Below are 27,272 nucleotides of genomic sequence, written 5' to 3' on the forward strand. Positions count from 1 at the left end.
GAGATGACGTATTGCGGCGCCGGAAGCCGCTCCCCTCTGATCCTGCGGAATCCGAGCAGCGGCCGCCAGTCGGTGTGTGAGGTGGGGGCTGGGCGGGCTAGGGTCGGCGGGGACAGCCCTAGGAAGGGAAGAAGGAGAAAGCTCGGAGCCGTCTGACCCACTGTGTGTCTTTGTGTCTCCCTGTCCAGGCGCCATGGCTGCCGAAGGGGCCCGGCCGCTGCGAGGCTCCGCCGGCCCGCAGGCGCCCAGGCGGCGTGTGCCCGTCCCGAGGCCCCGGGTCCCGGAGCGCGCCCTCAGGTCAGTGCCTGGGGCGGGAAGCCGCGCGCGGGGTATGTGGTGGGTGGAGGGGTTGTACGTGAGCAGGGTATTGTCAGAGGGAGGCCTCCTCTTCTTCCCTTCTGCTCTGCCTTTTCCTCTCCCAGCTGTTTCAGCCAGTCCAGGCTCTGATCCCTGACAGCCGCATCCGCTCCGCAGAGAGCCTTTCTCGGAAATCTTCATCCTAATAACAATTGTTGCCCCTATTTATAAAGCATTTGAAAGCCTACAGAACTTGCTGTAATCCTGTGATGTAAGTAGGGCCGTTATTAACCCATTTTGCAGAAGATAAAATGGAAATTCAAAGATGAAATCTTTTAAAATTGACTTGCCCAAATTCACGAACCTAGCCATGTACTCAAAGGTGACTTTTGCCCAAGATCATGCAGCTAGCAAGCATAGGATCCCAGGTTCTCAAACAGATCCTTTTTCTCTCAGTCTAATGCTCTGAACGACACCATAACACTAGCAGTAATAATTGATATTTGTTTAGCTCTTTGAAGTTGGCCAATCACTTTACATATTTGTTTATTTTGTTGCACTTAAGCTTCACAACAACCCTCTGGAATATTAACTACAGGTATTAGGTATCTAAACCTAGGCACAGGAATTAAATGACTTGGCTGTGGTCATATAGCTAGTAGTTGTCACTAGCAGGAATTGAACCTAGGTTGGGCCTCCTGACCACACCATACCCATATGACTTCTTTCACATATATATGATTGTTTCTAAAGTACATCTATGACTATCACATGCATACCTCCTTAGCGCAGGGAAGGGTCACCTGTTTATTTAGTTTTACCCAGTCCTCTCCTATATCTGTGGCAGTACTAACAAACCATTTTCCTATATCTCTAAGCTAAACAAATCACTTCTTTTGTAAGATAATTATCTAATAAGATTATTAATGAAGTTGTATGAATAGTGTTATTTCTATATTATATGTGAAAGAACGGAATTGGAGAAAATATGATTTACTAGAAGTCATTCATCTTTTAAATGGCAGAGAGAGTGATTATTTGAATTCAAGTCTCTGACTGAAATTGGATACTTTATATATACACTATACCATGGTAATGGTCTTTAACAGCTTCCAATGATAAATGCATTAATTCACTTTCTTCTAAAGCAGGAGACTCCGTTTTAAAAATAATTATATTTGGCCTAATTTTTAGGAAGTTTTCCTTCTGTTCATATAGAGTTATTTCTCCACACTTTTTAGTAAACTATCTTAATGATTTTCCATGGTCAGAAATAAGGCTATTTTAAAGCATTCAATCATTTAACTACCATTTATTATTCATCTACTATATACCAGGCACTGTGCTAAGGAAGGAGGATACAGGTTCCCCTTGAGGAGCTTACATGCTGTCAGGAGAAAACAACAAATAGAAGTATATATAAAATCAATACAAGGTAATGGGGGAGGAGGGCAAGGAGAGGCACTGGTAGTTGAGGAAAACAGGAAAGACCCCATGTAGAAGGTGACACTTATAGTAGAAGTAATAATGATCAACTCCCATTTATATAGACTTTAAGGTTTGCAAAGGACTTACTTTGCAAGCCTGAGCTTCAGACATTTATTTTAGGTGTAAGAAGAGAAAGTTTAGCTAACCAGTTACTACCCTTGGGATGTTTATATTTTAGTGGATAATAAGATACTAATATAGATATCTATAATATAAAGTTTCATAAGGTATTATTGATACCTTTGTTTAGAGGCAGCTTGATAATAGTGGCCAGAAAGCTGTCCTTTGAAGTCAGAAAACCCTGGGTTCAGGTTCTGCTTGTGATGCATACTAGCTGTATGATACATACAAGCTGCTTTCAGATTCTGTGCCCCAGGTTATACCCTAACACTGCAGACTGCAAAACAGGTGCCAGTCTGTATTTGAAGAGGAATTTATTTTTGGGGAGATCCCTATAAAGATGAAATCATAGGTCTAGAAGGAAAAAAATGTATTAAAAAGTTGTAAAAAATGTTACATTTGAGAAGGTTGTTGGTAAGATAGGGGTCAGGGAAGGCTGCATGTAAAAAATGGCATTTGAGTTGGGCTTTTAGTATGAGTTAGGATTTCAAAAAGTGAAGTGGAGTAGGGAATCATAAGGAACAGCATGTGCAAAGGGAAAGGAAAGGGAAGAAACACAAATTTTGTTCAGGGATAGTTTGGTTGGAACTTAGAATGCATAAAAGAGAGCAAACTGATAAAAGATGAAAAGATGAAGGATATTAAATGCCAGGCAAAAGAATTTAAACTTTTTTTGCTAAGCAATAGAAAGGTACTCAAGATTTTTTAGTTGAGAGATGTAGTGATTAGATTATTATCATCAGAGTGATTATTTTGGGGCCAGATTATGGAAGGTCTTGAATTCCAGACTAAAGAGTTGACCTTTATTCTTTAGAAAGTAGAGAGTTTAACTTGCTGAAGGATCGTAGATTTTAACCCTGAAGGGCTCTTAGAAATCATACAGTCAATGTCAGGATTTGAATCCAAGCCTTCTTTGACTCTTAGACTTAGCTCTTTTCACACACCCTATTGTATTTTAGAAAGAAGAAATCTTTAGAAATGTTTTCAGATCCCTGTCAGAATCTAGTTCTTCAGAACTTTGTGATCTTTAATAATTTGGTAGCATTAAGTTGTTTATAAAACATTTTCAGGTTTGAGGATTATTTCAGGGATTAGGATCATAGGGTTTTAGAACTATGAGAGATCTTGGAAATCATAATCCAACTCCCTTCTTTCATATATTCTGAAATAATGAAAGAACAAGTATAGAGTTAAAGAATTTTAAGAGTTATTAGTGTGGATTTTCAGATTCAGAAGATGAGCCTCGGAGGTAGGGAAGTCATGGGCTGATAATACTAAAATTTACTTTTTCTGACTTCTCCACAGATTTAGTTAACCTCTGCCACTAAGCTGTACCCCTGGGGACAGGTGGCAGGGCAGGGACAGGGAATTATGTGTTTAGCACAATTTCAGAAAGGAGGAGAAAGACAGAAGTGCATTTGAGAGGACCAGTTGTTTGTGGTACCATTCAGTGGCACCAATTAAATTAGTTACCTGTGTGTTCCAGCTATCTTGTCCCCTAGAACATTGAAGTTCATGTTAAAGCAACAAACAGTAGTTTGTCTTGACATTCTAAACTTTTCTTGTTGTTATAATTCAGCTTACAGTGTCTAATCAAAAGAATTTTAGTAAAATCCATTTGGTAATCTCTGGAATCAGTTAAAATGTTCTAGAAAATTCAAGGTTCATTTTCAGCTTTAAATATAGTAAAGTTTTGGTGCTTATTTGAAAAATGATATAGTCTATGGTAGCTGAATAAAAAAATACCTCTTGACACAGTAGTATGAATTGAACTCTAGATATCTGGAAATGATTTTTAAATTTATGTTAAGTAGAAGGAGCAGCCACTTCTAGTTGACTGTTAGTAGGAAACAAATAGCTGCTTGAAGGTTGGTCCTTACACAAGGGGGAGGAATCAAGGTGTGCTGTTTGTCAAAGTAAGAATAGTATGTGAATCTTCAAAATGTCTAGTTTTAAGTATTCATTTGTTAGTGCCTCCTAGTACTCTTCAGTGGGATCATGATCAGAGTAACTTAGCTTTAGGTAGGAAACATTGATTTATGATTATGAATGGTATAGCCTTGGGAATTCTTTAGTAGGATATTAAGAAAATGTACTTAAGAATGAAAATAAGTATCTAGCCATTTCAAAGACATTTATAAATAATAATTCAAATTTATATGTTTTAAATTTTCAAAGCTCTTTAGGTACATTATCCCATTTGATCTTATAGCCAGGTAGTTAGTATGGACATTATCCTCATTTTATTGGTGAGAAAAAAACTCATAAAGCAGAACCGATTTACTCAGGGTTGCCCAGATGATTAGTGGCATAGTTCTAGGACCCAAATCTCCCAAAAAATAAAAGTCTGGTACTGTTTACCATATCACATTGCCTCATGTAACATAGCATATGTCAGTGACTTTTGAAAAAGTAAACTTTACTATCATTTCAAAATAAAGCAAAATGACAAAATAACCAGTAGCAACTACCGCAGTATTTAGTATGACCAGTATTATCTCCAACTACTGCCATTTTTAGAACTCTCAGCATTTTTGTGCTGTTGTGACTTTACTACTCTCTGTTGGGACTTAAGTGGAATTAAATAAGAGACCAAATCTGTGAATATCTAAAACAGCTAGCATAAAATAGGAATGGACTGAGAAGAGAAGGTGAAAGAGAGAAATATGTCAGTTACCTTTTGTTTACATTATGCCAAACACTGGACAGACTTTTTTTTTTTATTCCACTGAATTGATTGACTGTTTTGGCATTCTTCCTGACTTTAAATGATAAAAAATCCGACACCCAGAGATTGAGGAGGAACAAGTTGAGTTGGTTAGGGAATTGGAAGTTCAAATGGGTGATAACAGTAAGTATGAGAACACTGATAAAAACTTATGGGAGGCTGATGAGATCTCAGATTCTTAGAATTAGAAGTGGCCTTAGAGATTGTCTAGTCAGGATTAGAGTGCATACTTGGGGATCATTCAGTTAGGAAGTGACTAGGGGTATCTCTCTCTCTCTCTTTCTCCCTTCTGTCTTAGAATTGATACTAAGTATCAGTTCCAAGTGAGTTGCCCAGGCCACACAGCCAGGAAGTGTCTGAGGCCATATTTGAACCCAGGACCTCCAGTCTCCAGGGTTAGCTCTTTTATCTGCTGAGCCACCTAGCTGCCCCCTGACTTGGGGTATCTCCTTGATATTATGAGCATGTATCTAAGACTTTTTAATGCATCCTAAGTTCTTAGGCTTTTCTGATAGGATCTGACTTGAACTGTTTAATTGCTTCTGCTAATTAATCAGAATTCTTTTTGTTTGCTGCTCTTCCTATTGTACTTATCAGAAAAATAATCCTAATGAACATGATTAATATTGTTTAATCAAACTAAGAGAGTGCATTTATAAACTTTTTCCCCCCACAAAAGAACTGTGGTATGTACTGACCTGTTTCCCACTCTCTTAGACATGAGATTTCAGATTTTCATAATTAATAGGATTGAGGTTAGGGAAAAACCAGTGGACAGATTTGGGCAGTGTAGTCTGCTTTCCCCACCTTTCTTTGTTCTTTCTTTGATATATTTCTTTGGTGATTTTTAGAGGATTCTTTCATATTTAACTTTTAACTGTTTTACTTTGCCTTGAGTAGCTTTTCTTAAGAGAAAGGAAAGTTGTCATTTGGTCACATAAATGCATAGGCAACTCCAAACTTAATATTCTTTAACATTGTAGCTGATTGCTGAATATGTCCTACTTATCTCCAATTCCAGTAAGAATACTGTACTTTGGCTGAAGGGGCTGTCATTCATTGGAGACTGAGTAGACAGCATATTATAGAAATAGCTATTAGTACTCAAGTAAGACCTATGTTCTTGAAGTATGGAATATCAAGGGTCATATTATATATTCCTACCTTGAACATAGTAAGCACATTCCTACTTCAAATAGTTGTCCAGTTGCCTTGGTTGGTACAAGGAATTTCAACTAGTATAGTTATGAGTCTGGCCCTTATTGCTTTAATTACAATCTTTCTGAAGGTGCTAGTAATGATGATGTTTTTGGTGATCATTGTATTTATCACCTTTTGTGATTTGGGCATCTGCATCTAGTATGAAAGGATTTTAAATATCTGTGATTGTTGTGACATGTCATTAAGCAAACAATTCTGAAATGGATTTCCCAAGTATTCTTTTATTCAGGTAATATGTTTCAGAGTAGAACCATTTGCTAATAACTGAATACACTGTACATTTTTTTACTTTGAAGATGCATGTGGCATGTGTTAGTCACATAATGATACAGTTAGTTATAGTCACTACTATTTCAAAAATCATATTTTGTTAAAATGTTTATAAAGAAATGTATTTTCTTTTGTATGCATAGAGATAACTGTAAGACATTTATGGTGCATTAACTATAAAAGTGTAACATATTAACTGTTTAACATGATGAAATAATGCCAAAGTTGATACTAATCTATAATATATATTTTAGCATTCATACTTGTACTGTCCTTTTGAGCAGAACTAATACAATATTTTGATGTGCCACAGGTAAATTTTTCCATAACCTTATGGAGAGAAAGGACTTTGAGACATGGCTTGATAACATTTCTGTTACATTTCTTTCTCTGACGGACTTGCAGAAAAATGAAAGTCTGGATCACCTGATTAGTCTGAGTGGAGCAATCCAGCTCAGGCATCTCTCCAATAACCTAGAGACTCTGCTCAAGCGAGACTTCCTCAAACTTCTTCCCCTGGAACTCAGTTTTTATTTGTTAAAATGGCTCGATCCTCAGACCTTACTCACATGTTGCCTCGTCTCTAAGCAGTGGAATAAGGTTATAAGTGCCTGTACAGAGGTATGGCAGACAGCCTGTAGAAACTTGGGCTGGCAGATAGATGATTCCGTTCAGGACGCTTTGCATTGGAAGAAAGTTTATTTGAAGGCAATTTTGAGAATGAAGCAATTGAAGGACCATGAAGCCTTTGAGACCTCATCATTAATTGGACACAGTGCCAGAGTATATGCACTTTACTACAAGGATGGACTTCTCTGTACAGGTAGGAAATGCAGTGACTCAATAAGCATGATAGTAATTCTGTTATGGTGTAACTTTTTAAGCAAACTTCTTAAAATTGTGGTTGACAAATGCTAAAATTTTCTCCCCACTTTCTCTTGCTAAAAGGAAAAAGAAAAATTTCTAACAATTCTCTCCTTCTTTCCTCCCCTTCCTCCTCCCATTTCTATAAGTAGAAATCTTCAGGGATTCCTGAGATATGACAAGAAATGAAATTAAAACCAATTTATTGCCTAACTTTCCCCTGCTGGTTAGTGGAAAGAATATAGGCTTCAGTTAAATAGCCTTGTAACACATAGGTTCAAGAAATAAACTTTGTAAATACAAGGGTTAGATTTCAATTTTTTAAAATCTGGGGGCTTAAGTGAACCACAGGCTCAATATGAGTGAGTTGGGCGTTAGAAGCTTTAAAAAAAATGCGATCTGTTCTTGAGCTGCATTAAGGTATATCTTGAAGGAGAAGAATATTGTAGTCCCACTGTATTCTGCCTTTGTCAAACCATGTCTGGGAGCAGTTTGGTGGCTTAGTGGTTAAGAGAGCCAGGCCTGGAGACAGGAGGTCCTAGGTTCAAGTCTGGCCTCAGACACTTGGTAGCTATATGGTCCTGGGCAAGTCACTTAACCCCAATTGCCTAGCTCTTATTCTGCCTATGGAACGTAAGGGTTGTTTTTTTAAAATCATGTCTATAATATTGTGTTTAGTTGTGGATAGCATATTTTAGGAAGGGCTAAATAAAGTGGAGAGTATTGAGAGGAGAGTAACCAAGATGGTGGACTTTGAAATCTGTGATATTTGAGAATTAATTGGGAGAACTAGAGATGTTTAGCCTGGAGAAAAGAAGGCTAAAACCTTTATGTTCCTGAAAGGTTGTCATGTGAAAGAGAGATTAGATTTTGAATTAGAGACAAAGATGTAGAACTGAAAGAAAGGTCTTATTGCGTTATTAATATTATTAACCTAGGGACCATAAATGTGTTTTCTTAAGATTTTGATAACTATATTTCATTATAATTGGGTTCCTTTTAAATACCATATTCTTTATTTTATGTATTTTTAAATATTCTGGGGAGGATCTATAGGTTTTGCCAGATGACCAAAAGCATCTGTGACACAAAAGGCTAAGAACTTTGAGTATAATCTAATCTCACTTTTCAGTTCAGAAAACTGAAGCCCAGAGAGATAAAGTCACTTGTTGAAGGTCACACAAAGATTAAGAGGCAGAAGTAAGATTTAAACCCAAGACTTGACTCTAGACCATTGCTCTTTGTATTAGACCATGATGACTTTGTTCTTCTTGTCCCCAAAAGAAAGAAGTTGAAATAATGAAAGAGAAGTTTCGGAGAGGCAGAGGCATGATAAAATAAAAACTTTAATGCAGAGATATTCCAAAATGTTACAAGCTGCTTTGGGGGTAATGGGTTCCCCAACCTTAGGTATTCAAGAAAAGGTTTAAGTGTTGTAAAGGACATCATTTTGGAGTGTTAATTGAACTAAGATGGTTGCTAAAGTACCTTTCAAGTCTGAGATTCTGTGATTCCTTGACCTTGAGTAACTAATTTAACCTCTTTCAACTTAACTAAAAAGTTTATCTCTCTCAAGACCTGGTCCAATCCTCTTCCCACTTGATAAATATTTGTTGATTTGCCTTATTTGAATAATGAGCAGTTGGGCTAGGTTATTTCTAAAGTCTTCTTTAGGGCTAGCAGCCCTTCTCTATGTCTACTAAGATGAGAGATAAGAGGATAAAAAGTAGGATTTTTCCATCTCCACTCTCTAATACGTCTGATATTCCTCCCAGAATAGTCTCATGATCCTTTCTGGTTGTGCCATTCTTGTGATTAAAAAAAAGTCTTCATGCCTGGCATTCACCTTCTTATTTTTGCCTGGCATTCAAGGGCCTTCTTAATGTGACGCACTATTGAATATCATATTACATCCCTCAAAGTAATCTCTGTGGAGTCAAACTAGACTGCTCTTTGGCTAGAGAATGAGCCCCGCCTGCACCTTCTTCCTCTGTGCTTTGCTTTGCCTGAAATAGCTTCCCCTTCTTTCTTTGCCTATTGCGTTCCCATCTTGTAACACCATTTCACTTGCTATGAAACCTTTCTTGATTCTTCTTTCTATGGTAATATTCTTCATATAGATATAAAGTAGTTCTCTTAACATTTTAAAAAATCAAATTCTATTGTACTTTAATCCATTTTTGTGTATGATGTCTGTGAGGTTTTTATAATTTATATGGTCATATTTAAAGCTGGAAAGGAAGAGTTTAACCTCCTCATTTTACAAATGAGGAAACATTCTCAAAGAGGTAAAGAGACTTGCTGAAGTTCACATGGCTAGTAAAAGGCCAAATCAGGTTTTAAACCCAAATCCTCTATTTCAAAAATCAGTGCTCTTTCTACTTTGCCACTCCTGTCTTTTTGGACAGAAGGGGGGAAAAATGGGTACCTACATGACTGATATGTGGTAGAGAATCAAGTATTGTTTATATACTGTTGGGTAATAATTTTAACAGACTGATATGTAGAGAGCAGGACATGAAAAATGTCCAGCTGTGTTGATTTAAAAAAAAAAAAAAAAGCAGGGCAGAGAGTTAATAATGATGAGAGAGGAATGAGGGGGAGAAAAAATGGTGTGGAATTTTAAAACAAATTAAAGTGCTTATTATTTAAATTTCTATTTGTTTAAGCAAACCAGTTTGTCAAAGTCACAGAAAGGGATAGCTAGGTGGCGCTGAGAATAGAAATCCAGACCTGGAGATGGGAGGTCTTGGATTCAAATCTACCCTCAGACACTTCCTAGCTATGTGATCCTGGGCAAGTCACTTAACTCCCTTTGTCTAGAGTCCATTGCCTAATCTTTACCGTTCTTCTACCTCAGAACCAGTACTTAGTATTAATTCCAAGAAAGAAGGTAAGGATTGAAAAAAAGTCACCAAAAACTGACATACTATTTTAAGAAGCTGGTATTTGAATACTGAAGTTTTAAAAGCATATTGCTAGTGTTTCTTAGTGTATCAGTTGTTCATTAGAAAATGGTATTAGGAGGAGGCAGCTGGGTAGCACAGTGAATTGAAAGCCAGGCCTAGAGATGAGAGGTCCTAGGTTCAAATCTGGCCTCAGATACTTCCTAGCTGTGTGACCATGGGCAAGTCACTTAACTCCCATTGCCTAGCCCTTACCACTGTTATGCCTTGGAGTCAATACTGTGTATTAGCTCCAAGATGGAAGGTAAGGGGAAGGAAGGAAGGAAGGAAGGAAGGAAGGAAGGAAGGAAGGAAGGAAGGAAGGAAGGAAGGAAGGAAGGAAGGAAGGTAGGTAATGGCATTAGAGTACATCCAGCTGTAGCATTTGTATACCTACATTAAAATATCACCTTATGTGATGTGATTATGCTTTCTCAGCGGTAATAAAAGATAAAGAATATTTTCCAAAATTCTGTTAATCCAAGCCATAGATAGAGCAGGGTTTGTGAATTTTAAAAAACCTTTATACATACATCCATAAAACTTTTGGCAAAACTGGTTTCCTTTGTAATCCTATACATTTTATATACTTAAACTTTTTTTTGGTGGGGAGGGTCCTTAGGTTTTTTTTTTTAGATTGTCAAAGAAATCCATGGCACAAAAAAAGGTTTTAAGCTTCTGCCACAAAGGGGCTTCCTAGTCCTTTTGATATTAAAAACAAAACCAGAAAAATACTAAAAATTTTGATACTAAAAACAAAACCAGAAAAACCTTGATCTTTCTGTCATCTCTTCTCCCCCACCCCCTTTCTTTCTCTCCTCCCTCCCTCTTTTCCTGGATCATAAGCTACCATGTTTTATCTGTATTTTGCCTCTCTTTCTGTTCCTAGCCCAGTTCTTTGCATAGTAATTATTTAATAAATTTTTGTAAAACGAGTGAATGAGGGAAGGTAAGTTAGTGGAGAACTTTTAAACATTTTGTAGAAATTGGCCCTTTGATATGAAAGAACATATGAACTTGGTGTCATCATAATGCTGCCTTTTAGAATGTAAAATCATGGCACAGTCTCACTATCAGGAGAGTATGTATTCTAAATGACTTTTCTTTTGTAGTTTTGATGAAGGTACATACATCAATCCATATTCTTATGTCAGGCATTTTTTGAAGAGGAACTCTTCAGTTTGACAGTGGGACAGAACTTTGTGGAACTTGGATGTTCTTGAGACAGTATAATATATTGGGAAAGGCCCTGGGTTTGTAGTGAGAAGACCTTAGTTTGAGTCTGAGATTTGCCACTGGCTAGTTTGGTGACTTTGCAAGTCACTTAATATTGTCTGGTCATTCAAACAAATATTGTGATGTTGTGGATAAAAAGGTGAATTGGCATCAGGAATAATTAGGTTCAAATCCTGTTTCTGGCAGGTTTGACCATGAGCAGGTCATTTAACTTCTGAACTTCAATTTTCTTATGTAAAATGAAGGTAATTACACCTATAGTACTACTTACCATTCAGAATTGTTGTGAGGAATAAATGAAGTTAGGTATGCAAAATTAGTAGTGTGATGGAAACAGTCATACTGAATTTCCAATCAAAAGCTTGGGTTCAAATATTGATTAGCTGTATGACCCAGGACAGGTCACATAACCCTGGTTGCCTAGCTCTTACTGCTCTTTTGCCTTGGAACTAATATTTGGTATTGATTCTAAGACAAAAGGTAAAGGTTTGGGGGAGGGGGAGAGGAGAAGAAACTGAGAAGAGAACATTGAGAAAGCAGTGTCTGAAAGCTGAGAAAAAAGAATATACCCAGGCAGAGAGTGGTCAGCAAAGTCTGCATGAGGTCAGGGAAGATGGAGATTCCTCCAAAAAAAAAATTAGATTTAGTAATCAGAAATTGTTGGCAACCTTGGGAGGGAATGTTTTTATTGAAATGGTAAAGTAAAACCATATTGAGAGGAAGGGGATGTTGAAAAGTGAAGGGGGAGGTGGAGTAAAGACAATTTTTTTTTTTAAGGATGAAGAAAACCTAGGTTTTTGTAACTATTTAACTTCTCTTTAACCCTAACTTTTCTTTCCCATAAAATGAGAAGTGGGACTAAAAGATCTCAAAGGTCTCTTTTAGCAATAAGTTTTAAAATCTGTCTCTATTCCTGTTCCTTTTTTGGCAAGGAGGGCATTTAGCCTAGTAGTTACTAATGTGTACATGAAGAAATGTGCCTGAATGCTTCAAATGATCAAAAATTTGAATGCAACATGTAGTAAGCAGTTGTCTTATGCCAATGATTAGCAGTTAATCTGTTTTAGAGTAATGCTTGCATACATTTTATCTTGTTAATTCAGTGGCAGTTGAGCTTCTATTGTAAATGTATTGTGAACTTTTTGAACATCACTTCCAGAAAGGACTAGTTAATAATTCAATGCCAATTAGAAGGAATACAGAACAATGAAAGGAAAAATGAAAAGAAAAGGCTTCCTCTGCCTCCTTAGTCATAATTTTAATTAATAGTAGAATCCTGGGTATTTTTAAGTCCAGATCCACATCTTGATCTGTCAGATAAGTGAACTTTGGATGTATTTTAGCTAAGATCTGTTAAGATGATTTGTATTATTTATATTTATATTCACTGCTTTTTCCTGCTTACGTTGAAGCATTTATTCCTTTTTGGTATTTTTATTAGTATTAAGATATTATTTGCTTTCAAAATAGAGTAAAAGTTATAAGATATTTATTTTTATTTCTGCTTTGTGTGAAACCAAGCAATTCATACTTATTGAGTGCCCAGAATATTTAAAGAGATTGAAGATGAAGAATTAATTTTTTTTTATATAGTTGCATGAAGCAATAGAACAAACCACTGAACTGGGAATCAGTTATTCTAGTTTCTATTCTTCAGTGCTACCATTAACATATTCCATGATTATTGGACTAATTGCTTCACCTTATTGGGTCCCAATTTTCTTAGTCTTTCAAATAAGTGGACTTTTAGAGACTGCACTGAATTAGTAGCATGCTTGACTATTTCTGATAATCAAAAATCTTAATGTAATTCTAGAGGCAATAGGGAGCCGAGGACATTTTTGAGTAGTGAAAGACTTGATCACACCAGTGGTTTAGAAATATTATTTTGGGGGGCAGCTGGGTAGCTCAGTGAATTGAGAGCCAGACCTAGAGATGGGAGGTCCTAGGTTCAAATCTGGCCTCAGACACTTCCCAGCTGTATGACTTTGGGCAAGTCACTTACCCCCCATTGCCTAGCCCTTACCACTCTTCTGCCTTGGAGCCAATACACAGTATTGACTCCAAGATGGAAAGTAAGGGTTAAAATATATATATATATATATATAATTTTGGCAGCTCTTTGCTTCTAAGGGAAGCCACTTAGGAGGCTTTTGGAATAGTCCCAGGGAGAAGTATTGAAGGTCTGAATTAGAGAGTAGTGGCATAGTAGAAAGAAGAGGACAGATGGGAGATATATGGAGGCAGAATTGATAAAGACTTATTAGCTGATTGGACATAGGGAGGAAAAAATAATAGGCCACTATGCTAACCTCAGTGACTGGTTCCCCTTACCTTACTAAAATAAGGGAGTTGGTTGGTGGAATGGGTTGGGGAGGAAAGATAATAATTTAGTTTTAATTTGGACATACTGAGTTTAGGTTACCACCAGGACTATAAGTATAGAAGGTATTTGGTGTTTTATGACTAGGATTCAGAAGAGAAACTAGAACTGTGTAGATTTAAGAGTCATCTTCATAGAGAAGATAATTGAACCCATGGAAATTGAGGAAATTGCTAAGAGAAAAGAAAGAAAGGAAGGGAGAGAGAGAGAATGAAGGCTCAGAACAGAAGTACCAACAGTGAAGGGTGGGAGATGGATGATGATCTAGTAAAAGAAACTGAGAAGGGGCATTTAGGTGAGTCAGTGGTTAGAGAGCCAGATCTAAAGATGGAAGGTCCTGGGTTCAAATGTGACCTCAGATACTTCTTAGCTGTGTGACCCTGGGCAAGTCACTTAACCCCAATTGCCTAGCCTTTACTGCTCTTCTGCCTTGGAACCAATTCTTAGTATTGATTCTAAGAAAAAAAGATAAGGGTTTAGAGGGAAAAAAAGAAAAGAAACTTAAGAGAACCAAGAGAGAACAGTGTCTGAAAGCTAGGGAAGAAGAAAGTACCTAGGCAAAGAGGGCTGTCAACAAAGTCAGCATGAGGTCAAAGAAGATGAAGACTCATCGAAAAAAGATTGGATTTATTAATTAGGAAGTTGGTGGTAACTTTGGGGAGAGTGATTTCATTGAGGCAAAGGAAAACCATATTGAGAGGAAAGTGAGGTTGGAAAATGAAGGGGAAGTGAAGTAGGAGCAACAATTGGATTTTTTTTTTAGGAATTTAGTCTATGCTTCCTTATTATCTTCCCCATTAGACTATAAGCTCCTTGAAGACAAGGACTGCCTTTTGCCTCTTTTTGTAACCCTAGCCCTGGGCCTGACACACAGCCTGACAGATAGTAGGTACTTAATAAATACTTATTGAATTAAATAGGCAGCAAGAAATGGGATAGTAGGCAAAGAGAGATTTAAAAGATTGTGGATGTATGTTAGAAAGGATAGTAAAAAAGGTAATCAGGAATACATAGGAAATAGTGGGAAGTAGCATTTGAGCTTTGGGTTAGAGATGAAAGTAACTTATTCACAGTTTCACACCTAGTTTATTGGTAGAGTTATGCATCAAACACAATTCCTTTACTCCCATATTCATTGTTTTTTACTTTACCATGTTGCCCCTCCAATTTGACTTTGATTCAAGGAAAGTTGTATATCCTAAACTGATGTTTTGTATAACAAAAGCCTATATTTTTAATTGGAAAATATTTTTTATCTCAATACATTATTCTTTCACAAATAATGCCCTTTCCTTTATCTGCAACTATAGAATTTAGCTAAAATTCTTTAAATAGAAATACTAATCAATTTATAGATTTATAAACATTCCATTTTGGAATGGAGCAAACTTTCATTACTGTCATCTAAGCAGTTGTGCTTTGGAGTATTGTGTGCTTAAGTTCATCTCGTAAGTTTTACTTTACCCTCACAAATTAATTGTTAAGAGAGACTTTGAACTTGGAAAAGAAAGGCCTGAATTTGAGTACTCATTTGCTGCTTATTAGCCATGTAATCTTGGACAAGCATTAACTTAAGCCTCAGTTTCCAAATCTTACAAAGGGAGATAATTTTTCTACTCTATAACCCACAAGGTTGCTGTGAGGATGGTGCTTTTCTACACTGTAAAGAATTTTATAAACATCAATTATGACTCCAGAGGGAAGATTGAATGAATAAATTAATGTAAGCCTCTTTTATTTATTTGAATCATAGAATCATACACTTAAAGTTGAGACCAAAGAAATCATGTCCAGCCTCCTAATTTTACATAGAAAGAAACTGAGGTAAAGACAGTTGAAATTTATTTTTCAGGGTCACACAGATAATAAATGTTAGAACCTGGATTTGAACCCAGGTTGTCTCACTCCAAATTTGGTGTTCTTTTAATTACTTAATCTAAAATTCTCATTAAGCTTATAGTAAGAGATAAAATCCTTCATCTCCAAAGAACCCAGGTCAAAGTAAGAATATTCTTTTTGCCATTTCATAGAACTTAGGGACATTAGAGATCATTTAATCCCAAGAAATGAGTCACTCTTGTTTTCTGAATAATACAAGTAGGTGGTGCTGTGGATAAAGTGCTGATCTTGGAGTCAAAATGACCTTGAGTCCAAATGGGACCTCAGGTGCTCATTAGCTGTGTGACCCTGGGGCAAGTCAGTCATCCTATGTTCAGTTTCCTCAACTGTAAAATGGGATAACAGCACCTACTTTACAGAGTTGTTGAGTAGATCAAATAATATTTGTAAAGCCCTTATTAGCACAGTGTTTGGCACATAGCAAGTGCTATATAAATTTTCATATTCTCTCTCTCTCTCTCTCTCTCTCTCTCTCTCTCTCTCTCTCTCTCTNTCTCTCTCTCTCTCTCTCTCTCTCTCTCTCTCTCTCTCTCTCTCTCTCTCTCTCTCTCTCCCCTCCCTCTTTCCTCCTCACACCTTTACTGTCCAGTCTTCCTTTATATATGAAGAAAATGAGACTTAACAGACTTTGTGACTTGGCTAAAGTCACATGGGTAGTAAAATGGAATTAGAATTTACATTCCAGGTCCTGACTATGTATCCATTTCTTTATCCAATCTATTATCCCTGGGTAATCTCCCTCATTTCCATTTGAGGTATTGCCACTGAGCAGAATTCTACTGAAGTCATCTTGGAATGGGCCTTTGGTCACTTGGTCCCAAACACTTTAGAAAATAACACAAATGAGTCCCAGAAGGGTTACTTGACCAATAATTAAAATGATGACTTTGGAGGGACTGGACCTGTGATTTCTTTGGGATCAGGCACTCCTAGGGTGGTGGTATTGCAAATTAGAGTCCAATTTTCGATAAAGAGAGGGTTGCCTGAGAGGAATGCTGAGGTGTTATGTGACTTGTCCAGTGTCAAACTACTAGTATGTGTCAGGATCAAGTCTAGAATTCAGGAATTTCTGACTCAGACTGATTCTCTATTTATACTGCACTGCTGCCTCATTTATATAGCACTTTTAAGATTAGCCAAGCACCTCATTCACAGTAACTCTGTGATCTCATTAGTGCAAATATTTATTCTCTCCTTTTTTTTTTTTTTTTTTAAACCCTTACCTTCTGTCTTGGAGCCAATACTGTGTATTGGCTCCAAGGCAGAAGAGTGGTAAGGGTAGGCAATGGGGGTCAAGTGACTTGCCCAGAGTCACACAGCTGGGAAGTGTCTGAGGCCGGATTTGAACCTAGGACCTCCTGTCTCTAGGCCTGGTTCTCAATCCACTGAGCTACCCAGCTGCCCCCTATTCTCTCCTTTTTGCAAAAGGGTAGCTTAGGTTTTCCTGAACATTTAAATGATTTGCCCCCTGCTTTATAGGCAGTAAGTATCTGAAATGGGACTTGAATCCTGATTTTAGAATCCCAGTTTCAAACCCAGACTCTGTATTTACTAGCTTTGTGATTAGGGTCAAGTCACTCACTTTGTCTCTTAGGACCTCACTTTCTTCACCTTTTACAATGTTCATAGGATTTTAATAACTTTAAAGAAAGAGATTTCATAGGACATCTGGTTTAGCTGCCTCATTTAATAGATAAACTACTTAGATACAAAGAGTTGTTAAGTGGCTTGGCCAAGGTCTCAGAGATAGTAGTGACAGAAACAGCCTTTGAAGTTTAGGCCTCTGACACTACATCTACTGTGGCATTATGCTGTGATATCTATAATCCCTTCCTTGGGTCATTGAACCACTTTGTGTAAAATTTGTGGGAGTCAATGTGGTACAAAGAAAGAACAGTGTCTCATAAGTAGAGGGCCTGGGTTCATATCCTGTCTCAGACACTCCATGTATGATGAGGGACAAGTCACTTACCCTCCCTGGGCCTTAGTTTCTTCATCTATAAAATGAGGGGTGGGGCTTTGATATCTGAGGTTCCTTACTATTCTAGATCCTTATGATCCTATTAATTCAATTACTATGTAAATGTGAATTGATATTATTACTTATTGCTATTATTTCATAACTCTGGGCATTCTTTTGTATGCATGTTCTCTGACCATGGTGTTTCCTTATTGGCATCTTTTTTTTTTTCTTCAAGGGTCAGATGACTTGTCTGCAAAACTCTGGGATGTGAGCACAGGACAGTGTATATATGGCATCCAGACCCACACTTGTGCTGCTGTAAAGTTTGATGAACAGAAATTGGTAACAGGATCCTTTGATAATACAGTAGCCTGTTGGGAATGGAGTTCAGGAGCCCGAACTCAGCACTTCCGAGGACACACAGGGGCAGGTATGGTTTTTTAAATCCCTATCTTAGTCTGGATTTCAAGAAAGATAATTAACTTTTTACATGTGCCATTCTTCTTTCATGGTTGTTACAGGACGTTTCCCTTTATTTGCACTGTTAATTTCCCTACCCATAGCATTGGAATGGAGAAGAGAGATCTGAGTTAATATAGACTCGTTTTCTTTAAACCTTAGAAATCCATATTTTAAAGTTTAGAATTAAACCTCTGTGCTGGACTGCATAGAATTGGAGCTAGAAAGAGCTTTAGAGGCCATTCGAATTCAACCCCTGTCGTTTTACAGATGAGGAAACTGATACCAAGGGAGGTTAAGTGACTTGTCCCATATCATCAGTTCAAATATATCAAGTCCAAACTCTTAGCTTCTTTCCTTTGCAGTGATCTGTACTACCTAATAACTAAGTAATCTTTTACTCCTTGTACATTTTGGCTATATATTTTGCCAGGGTTCATCTGCAAATCATTTACTTATGCCTTAAAAATCTTAGAGGAAATCTTATTTCATAGAATCATTTTTCATACATTCTCAATAATTTTAAAAATCCTTCACACACATAACACTTTATAATTTAAAAAAGGTTTTCCTCTGTATTATTTTATTCACCAAAGATAAATTAAGCACCTACTGCATGCAGAGGACTGTGCCAGATACTGGGGGGGGGTGGGGAATTGCAGATTTAGATTAAGACTTTGGCTCTGCCTTAATGGAGCTTTGAGGGAGAATAAGGAATAGACATGTATCTACAATACACAATACAAATCATCAAAGAAATATGGAATAGAGTTGCTGATCAACATCTGTGGGAAGGATATTATTGGTCTAGGTCAGTGATGGGCAGACTTTTTAAAGAGGGGGCCAAAGGAAAGGAAATGCTCATCTGTCAGTCTGTTTCTAAGGCAACTCTTTCCAAGTTTCATTGTACTGTATCCTACTCATTGTATTTGTCAGATTAGGAATAACGTGGCTCTGCCAGATAGAACATTTCAGGGAGCCGCATCTGGTCCATGGGCTGTAGTTTGCCCATCCTTGGTCTAGAGCAGGCATTCCAAAGAAGATTATGATCTGAGTCACTGAGGGAAGAGGGCAGGGCACGTTTAACATGCCAGGGGTTTGACTAGAATGGACCATAAAGTACATTGAAGGAGGTATAGCTGGAAAGGTTGTATCAAATTGTGAAGAATCTTGGATGCTGGCCAAAGGAATTTGAAGATTTTTGAACAGAGACGTGACAGGACCAGAATTATGCATAAGAAATATCATTCTGGAAGAAGTGAAAAGGATGGATCATTTGGTCCTCACAACCCCATTGTGTAATTGGCAGGTAGATATTATTCCTGTTTTATGACTGAGGAAATTGAGACTGAGAGATGATTTACCTTAGGATAGAGGTCAAAGAAGTAGCAGAACTAGAGCTAGAGGCCAGGTCTTCCTAGTCCAGTGTATTTGCCATACATTTTCCTCATTCAAAGCTTTGTCTACACATTGATGGAATCTAACACTTCTAAAATGTATCTACTTTTTCATGGAGTTTTGTGTTTAGCTGTTTGACAGATGATTTCTAAATTATCTTGTACAACAAATAAGTGATTTGAAAAACACTTTTTAAGTGGTTTAGAAATAAATGCCATGGGATGGGAATTAAGTTGCAATCTATTCTTTTCTCTACGTTCTCTTGAAAAACTCATTTGACTGTAAATTGAAATTTAGGCCTCTCTTTCTTGATGTATTTGGGATTTTGTCCAAAGATTTAAGTTGATCTGGTAGATTGCTCCTCTCCTCATGTAAATCTTTGCCTAGTAAAATCCTACCATCCTCAAAACAAAACTCAAATATATTTCTTCCAGCTATGTTTCCTTTATTCTTCTAGCTAATACTGGTTTTTTCTTACCCAGTTTCATCATACGTTATTTTTCTTTTATTATATTCTAATAATAGCAGCTTTGGATTTTATAACATTTTATGCTTTACAAAGTATTTTTCCTTCTAATCCTGTAAAGTAGCAAGTATTCTCTTTTTACATATGGGCCATATTAGCTCAGAGAGAGGAAGTAATTTACTCAGTCATATGAGTAATGTCAGAAGCTGTATTTGAATCCATATATTCTGACTTCAAGACCATTGCTCTTTCTGCCATAACACATTGATTTAATTATAGCTATATATGGACATATCTTCCTTCCAGATTGTTTATGAAAATCCAGGAGAACAAGGACAAAGTCTTATTTACCTTCTTGTTTTACTTTGTGACTCCAGTAGTAGTCTACATTTAATAGACTCTTCTTTTTTTTTTAAACCCTTACCTTCTATCTTAGAATCTATTCTGTGTATTGGTTCCAAGACAGAAGAATGGTAAGGGCCAAGCATTGGGGGTTAAGTGATTTGCCCAGGGTCGGACAGCTAGGAAGTGTCTGAGACCAGATTTGGACCTAGGACCTCCCATCTCTGGGCCTGGCTCTCAATCCACTGAGCCACTCAGCTGTCCCCTTAATAGACTCTTTTTTAAAAAACACTTACCTTCTGTCCTAGAATCAATACCAGGTGTTGGTTCGTAGGCAGAAGAGTGGTAAGGGCTAGGCAGTGGAGGTCAAGTGACTTGCCCAGGGTTACAGCTAGGAAGTGTCTGAGACCAGATTTGAACCTAGGACCTCCTATCTCTGGGTCTGGCTCTCAGTCCACTGAGCCACCCAGTGCTCCCCACCCCCTTAATAGACTCTTAATAAATATTTGTTGAATGAATTAAGCTTATCTGATTTTTGAGGTACAGCTGGGTGCTGATTAGTACAAATAATGAATCCTCTGAAGTGGTTGCATATATTCAAATTCTAACTGTTTGAAGTTCATTGGTTTCAGCCCAAAAGAAACATGCAATGTGAATTTGAATGATGCAGCTACTTCAGGTGATTCATTATTTGCACTAATTGGGCTCTAGCTGTAATCTATATTTTCTCCATTTTCCTTCTTATTTTTTTCACAACCATATACAGTTGAAATTGATTTTTTTGCACTGTCTATATCCAGCCGACAGGACCCATCTCTCAGTGACTAAATGCAGTTTTCTTTTTTTTTAATTGTGTTTCTGTTTATTTTGTTAAACAACTCCCGATTTTTATTTTATTTTGAATATTTTCCCATAGTTACATATGTCATGTTCTTTCCCTCTCCACCAATCCCACCCCCCTGTAGCCGACGCACAATTCCACTGGGTTTTACATGTATCTAAATGCAGTTTTCTGTAAATGTAACAAATAACTCATTGCTTGTGCAGTGGCCATTTGCCTGCAGCTATTGCTGAGGAGAGAATACTGGTGTTTCTGAGGTTTGGATTCCCTTTCAGTTCATTAATGACTCAAAACAGAGAAGTTAACTGATGTTGAGAATTGGCCACCTGGTAGGCTTGCATATCTGTTGTTAATAAACCTCAAAACTAAAAGAGGTTTGAAATGGCTGGATTTTCTTTGTAATTCCTAGTTGAGTAGTCCTATTATATATAGTAGCATCAGTGGTAGCACTGAGACTAAAGTATAAGAATGGCTTTTGAAAATTTTCATAATTGTACAGTTCTGGGAGAATACCTGGGCTATTTGCCCTTTTCTCAGCAAGAGAAAGGGATATATGATGATATGATAGTGGTGGGTGCTTTATCTTTGTATGTGTGTGGGTTTTTATTTTTAGTGTTCAGTGTGGACTACAATGATGAGCTTGATCTCTTGGTGAGTGGTTCTGCGGACTTCACTCTGAAAGTATGGGCCTTATCAACGGGAACATGCCTGAACACACTCACAGGACATACTGAGTGGGTAACCAAGGTAGGAGATCTGCTGCTGAGCCTGAATCTCAGATTAGTAGTTGTTCATAGTTGTCCATTCAAACATTGTGGGATTTCATCTTTTCTTCTGCGAGCTCTTAAAACTTAGAAGAGGCAGCATAGAGCAGGACAGCTAAACAAGAACTGACTGGCCCCTGCGTTTGAGTTTGTGCTATGTGACTAAGCATTTCTTCTCTCTTCTTGGGGTCTTAGTTTCCTCATCTGCAAAATGCAAGAGTTGGGTTAGATGCTCTTAAAGATCTTTGCATCCCAAAATCAAAATCTGTACCATGACTTGGAAGTCTACAATACCCACCCAGACATTTGGTTGGGTTTCCAGGGGAGAATCCTTTAAGTACTCCTTTATTCACCTGTTTCCTTGGAAGCAGGTGGTTTTTGGCTGTTTCTGTGTCTGCATTCATGTTCATTTACCAGCTTTTCATAGAATGATTAAATAATCATAACTTCTAACCATAATTTGTGGGTGGTTTGGCAAAAATGTCAGAATTTGACGATTATATATAACCTTGCATCTGGAGGCAGGGCAGCAGGTAAAAATGCTGGGATTTAATAACATCACATCTTCTCTAGATACCAGATAGCCAGTAATACAGATGCTTATGATGAGGCCTATGACATATGGTAACTCTTTCCTCAGTGGTCCAAATTGACTTTATGCCTCAGACATACTTCTAAAGTACCAGAAATATCTCTGAGAATCATGTTGAATTTCAAAGTGAGGGGTCTATAATATTTGGTCTAGCTTTTGTTTTCTCGCCAGTAAACTAGGGTGTGTGCACTAGGTAATCTCTAAGACCCCTCATGCTCTAACTCATTTGGTTTTATGATACTGACTGAAGCTATTTAGAGAAGGGACAAATACTGGTAATAACATCCTGTTAAATACCTAAATGATCTAGTTGTGAGAGAACATATATAATTAGTTTGCATATAACTTAAGATTTAGGCTACATCAGCTTGGTATCATCTACCATATAACTTTAGACCTTCTTTAATAAAAACTTTTCATACTTGCAGGTGGTTTTACAGAAGTGCAAGGTCAAGTCTCTCTTGCACAGCCCTGGAGATCATATTCTCCTTAGTGCTGACAAGTATGAAATCAAGGTGAGTGTTTTTTTTACTTTCTGCCTTTCAGTTTTCTGTTAGATGAAAATGGGTAAATTTAACAAAATCAAAATTGTCTCTGGATGTGGAGATATCATCTGAAACACAGTATGCCTCAGTATGAAGTGCTGCTTTAGGAGTGTCTCTTCATCTTGTTCTGGGTAGTTAGAGAAGCAGCATTAACTCCCAAGTTTCCAGATCCAAATACATCTACCTTGTTCAAGTATAATGCAGGTGCATTTCATTGCCTCTTCCTTGTCACCATCCCCATTTGGCCTTTCTGTTACTAAAATGTCTTACTGACTTCAAGTTTTCCCATATTCCTAATGGTAGGAAAGGTTCAGAGACCTTAAACATCTCTTGTGGCTATAGAACCTCGGGTATTATAATAAAGCTTTCAGTGGAGTGAAGTTTTGTTCCCCCCTCATTGGATGGGAACCTCATGGTTAGCTTCCACTTGCAAACATCACCTATGTAGCAGTAGAGCAGGGGTCAAGAAATGCAGGGACTTGACAGTATAAGCTAAGTATTCACGGCAGTTGAGGCAAAGGATTACACTAATATGTTGGAGTTTTCCTAATAAACAATGAGTGGCAATAAAGTTTCTGGTATTCGATTTCGAAATTGAAAATGAATCCTAGACCAAAATGTTCCACAAAGGCTGCTGTTGTTACAAAAAAAAGATTTTTGAGCATGTTTTTCTTGCTTCAGGTTGAACTTGGCATTTTGTTAATTTATTTTTACTTTTTTACCAATTACATGTAATAACAAATTTCCAAATAAGTTTTCTGAACTTATATGATCCTAATTGTCTCCTTCCCTACCTCTCTTCCTTCCTCCCTCTTGGAGCTGGCAAGCAATTCAGTCTGGATTATACATATATTATCATGCAAAGCCTATTTCCATATTGTTCATTTTTGTAAATGAATAATCTTGTGAAACCAAAACCCCAAAACATATACCCAAATAAACAAGTGAAAAATTGTGTGCTTTCATCTGGATTCTTTTTTTTTTAACCCTTTTCTTCCATCTTAGAATCTATACTGTATATTGGCTCCAAGGCAAAAGAATGGAAAGGGCTAGGCAATAGGGGTTAAGTGACTTGCCCAGGGGCACACAGCTATGTAGGTAGTGTCTGAGGCTAGATTTTAATTTAGGACCTCCCGTCTCTAGGCCTCGCTCTCGATCCATTGAGCTACCCAGATGCCCTCTTTCATCTGCATTCTTACTCCAACAAGATGATAAGTAAAGAAGATGCTAGAGGTGGATAGCATTGCTTAAGACTTGGCATTTTGAAAAATTGCACTGAATCTCCTTTCCTGGTTTATTTTTGCTTTATATCAGCATTCTCTTCTTCATCTAAATGGGCTAAATCAACCTGAATGTAGTAAACACAGGCCAGTATTAGCTTGCTTTGAAACAAGTTTTTTTTTACCTCCTGCCTTCCTTCTCCACCCCCAAATTGATATCAGCTAGCATTCTTCTGATTATTGTTTCTTCTTCTCCAATTTGTAGATTTGGCCAATTGGAAGAGAAATCAACTGCAAATGTTTAAAAACATTGTCTGTGTCTGAGGATCGAAGTATCTGTTTGCAGCCAAGACTCCATTTTGATGGCAAATACATTGTATGTAGTTCAGCTCTAGGACTTTATCAGTGGGACTTTGCCAGCTATGATATTCTCAGGTAGTGTTTTCTGTTTGAATCAAGTTAATTTAAGTCATTCTAAGTTTGTTGTAGTTAAAAACTTAAAAAGGAGTGTAAGTGTGTATATGTACTATTTATTAATACTTTTTTTTTTTAATGAATCCACTAAGAAACCTTTTCTGCATTTAGTGGAAAGTAACCCTGGATTCTGAATGAGGAAACCAGAATTCTAGTTGATTAACTATTAGGTGACTTCTCTGTGCACCAGGCCCCTCACCAGTTTCCTCATCTCTAAAATTAATAAATTGTACTACTCAATGACCTCTCAGGTTCCTTTTGGCTCTAAAGCTATGATCCATTCAACAAGAGGAATAGATTAGATAATCTTAAGGATTCCCTCTAGTTTTGATATTCTGGGTTGATAATGACCTAAGTAAAATTCTGCTCTTGTTCATCACTCTTAAACTCTTCTTCTTACAGGGTTATCAAGACTCCAGAGTTAGCAAATTTGGCATTACTTGGCTTTGGAGACATCTTTGCCCTGTTATTTGACAACCGCTACCTATACATCATGGACTTAAGGACAGAGAACCTGATTAGCCGCTGGCCTCTTCCTGAGTACAGGAAGTCAAAGAGGGGCTCCAGCTTCTTGGCAGGTGAAATGTCATGGCTGAATGGACTAGATGGGCAGAATGATATGGGTTTGGTTTTTGCCACCAGTATGCCTGACCACAGTATTCACTTGGTGTTATGGAAGGAACATGGCTGAAGATATGGACAGCAGCTTAAAAAAAATGACTTTGGGTGCTGAGGCTGCTGGTTCTGATGCAGCCTCTGTGGGAACTGATTTTGCATGTACCAAAGTACACTCCTAATGGTATCGTCATGCAGTGCACAATCATTTATTTTCCTGGGTGGGGAGTGATGGGGGGGCGGGATAGGGAGAAAGGTTGGGGGAGAGGGATTATTTTATTGACATAATGCAACGCAGCATGCTAACAGTCCACACCATTGAAATTCCTTTGTACTTAGTTATGCTTGTCATTATAAAAGAACAAATTTTGGGCCTACCTTTCTTGACTGGAGTATTGGTTTAAAGTAAAGCAAGTTAAATGGTTTATAAGTCCACTAATAATTGAATATGAAATCACAGTGAGTGATTAAATGTTTTTTGCCCTGGTCTTTTTTTTTTTTTTTTACTTGAGGTGGAAGCAAAAGTATTTTCGAACTCCTAAACTGCTAAAGCTAGAAGGTAGTCCCTCTTGTTCAGAAGAGAAGGTGGAAACTAAGAGGGGAAAAGATATACCCCATGCTGTTCCAAAATCTCCTCTTACATGGAGCTAGCGTTTTATAGGAGCCTTAGTTACAGAGACTATTGATTTCTGTGATTTCTATGAAGTCTTCAGGGATTACCCGTTCCTATGATGATTCTTCATTCTTTATTAAAATTAATTCATGAGATGTGAGTAAGCTGTGGAGATGTTTTAACATATCTAACAGGAAGCATTTAGGAAACATTGTGAGAAAAGAGAAGAAAGAGAAAACAGCCATTATTTTTGATTGGTGCCAGTTTTAAATATGTAACTCCTTACTCATTCCATTATTTTAATGAATTATATGCACTACATTATGGTAGGGGCTGGGAGGGTTAGAAAGTCAAGTAAGACATGGTTCCTCCTATCATAGAACCTAAGGTCTAGTAGTGGGAGATAAGAAATGTGCACAGATAAAGATAACTTAGAATGTGGTAAATATGTAAGTACAAAGGATTATGAAATCATATGAAGGAGAGATCACTTCCACTTAAGTGACCAGAGAAGGCTTCTTTGAGGGGGTAGTATTTGAATTGATAAAACATGAAACTTAAAATTAATTTAGAACAGGAAAGAAAACATTATTGGCACCCAACTAACATCCTTGGTTTTGAGCTAATCACAATTTTAGCTATAAGGTTTTCTGTAAAGGCCACTGCCCTCAAACATCTTCATTTTAGTAGAAGGGCTAAGATGTACAAATTAGAATGCAGATTAGAATATGAAACGTAAATGAAAAACATGAAATAAATGCCCTTTGAGTTCACAAGAAGTCAGATTTTGACTGGATGGGGTAAGGGACAGCTCGTGGTGGAGGGGTGGTATTTGATCTAAGTTTTAAAGATGGATGGGATTTTAACTAGTGGGAAGTCAAGATATAATTAGTAAATGGTGAGAAAGGGGAAGGGACCACATACTTATTAGGTACCTCCTATATGCCAAATACTGTGCTAAGTGTTTTTATAAATATTTTTTCATTTGATTATATTTACAAATAATATTTATTACAGGTATTGACAAATATTATCACATTTGATTGAATGGCAAATAGATCTGTTTGAGTGGAGTATAGGGCACTTGAAAAACAGTAACATGAAATGAATTTGAAAAAATAATTTGAAGCCAGATTGTGTATTATCTCTAATGCCAAGTTATGGATGAAGCAATGGACAATTGCTGAAGAGTTGGGTTGGGTTCGTTTTTGTTTTTTTTAATTTATAAGGAAATAACAAGCAGATCTCTGCTTTGGGTTACTCTGGCTTCAGTGCAGAGCTGGGGGTACTGATCAAGATGCCGTTCTAATTGTCCAGGTAAAAGTAATGAAGATGTTGCTTAGGGTAGCAGCAGTGGGAATGAAGAGCAGAGGATATTCAAGTTCTTACATGAGAAGATACACTCTGGGCTTTTCCTACCAGTGTCGTGTTTATATTTTATATTAGAGACAATAGCCATGTTTGAGTAGAAGGGTTGCATAGTTAGGTCTACATTTAAGGAAAATCACTTTGGTAGCTTGTAAGTAATA

The 27,272-nt window shown here is 37.3% G+C and overlaps 1 protein-coding gene across 2 annotated transcripts; it reads left to right on the forward strand.

Annotated features, from left to right (window-relative positions):
* Positions 1 to 39: 39 nt before the first annotated feature.
* FBXW2 (F-box and WD repeat domain containing 2) lies at positions 40 to 27,272 on the forward strand. 2 transcript variants are annotated; one of them, XM_044664268.1, is made up of 8 exons: positions 40 to 72; positions 189 to 297; positions 6,438 to 6,947; positions 17,650 to 17,844; positions 21,534 to 21,667; positions 22,705 to 22,791; positions 24,307 to 24,476; positions 24,918 to 27,272. In XM_044664268.1, the coding sequence occupies exons 3-8, from the start codon at positions 6,458 to 6,460 to the stop codon at positions 25,204 to 25,206; spliced, it is 1,365 nt and encodes a 454-aa protein (XP_044520203.1). In that variant the 5' UTR covers positions 40 to 72; positions 189 to 297; positions 6,438 to 6,457; the 3' UTR covers positions 25,207 to 27,272. The 2 variants fall into 2 exon arrangements, with proteins under 2 accessions (XP_044520203.1, XP_044520204.1); XM_044664269.1 differs by lacking the exon at positions 40 to 72 and having other exon boundaries at positions 219 to 297; positions 6,530 to 6,947.

Source organism: Gracilinanus agilis, chromosome 2, assembly GCF_016433145.1.
Source record: "Gracilinanus agilis isolate LMUSP501 chromosome 2, AgileGrace, whole genome shotgun sequence".
NCBI lineage: Eukaryota > Metazoa > Chordata > Mammalia > Didelphimorphia > Didelphidae > Gracilinanus > Gracilinanus agilis.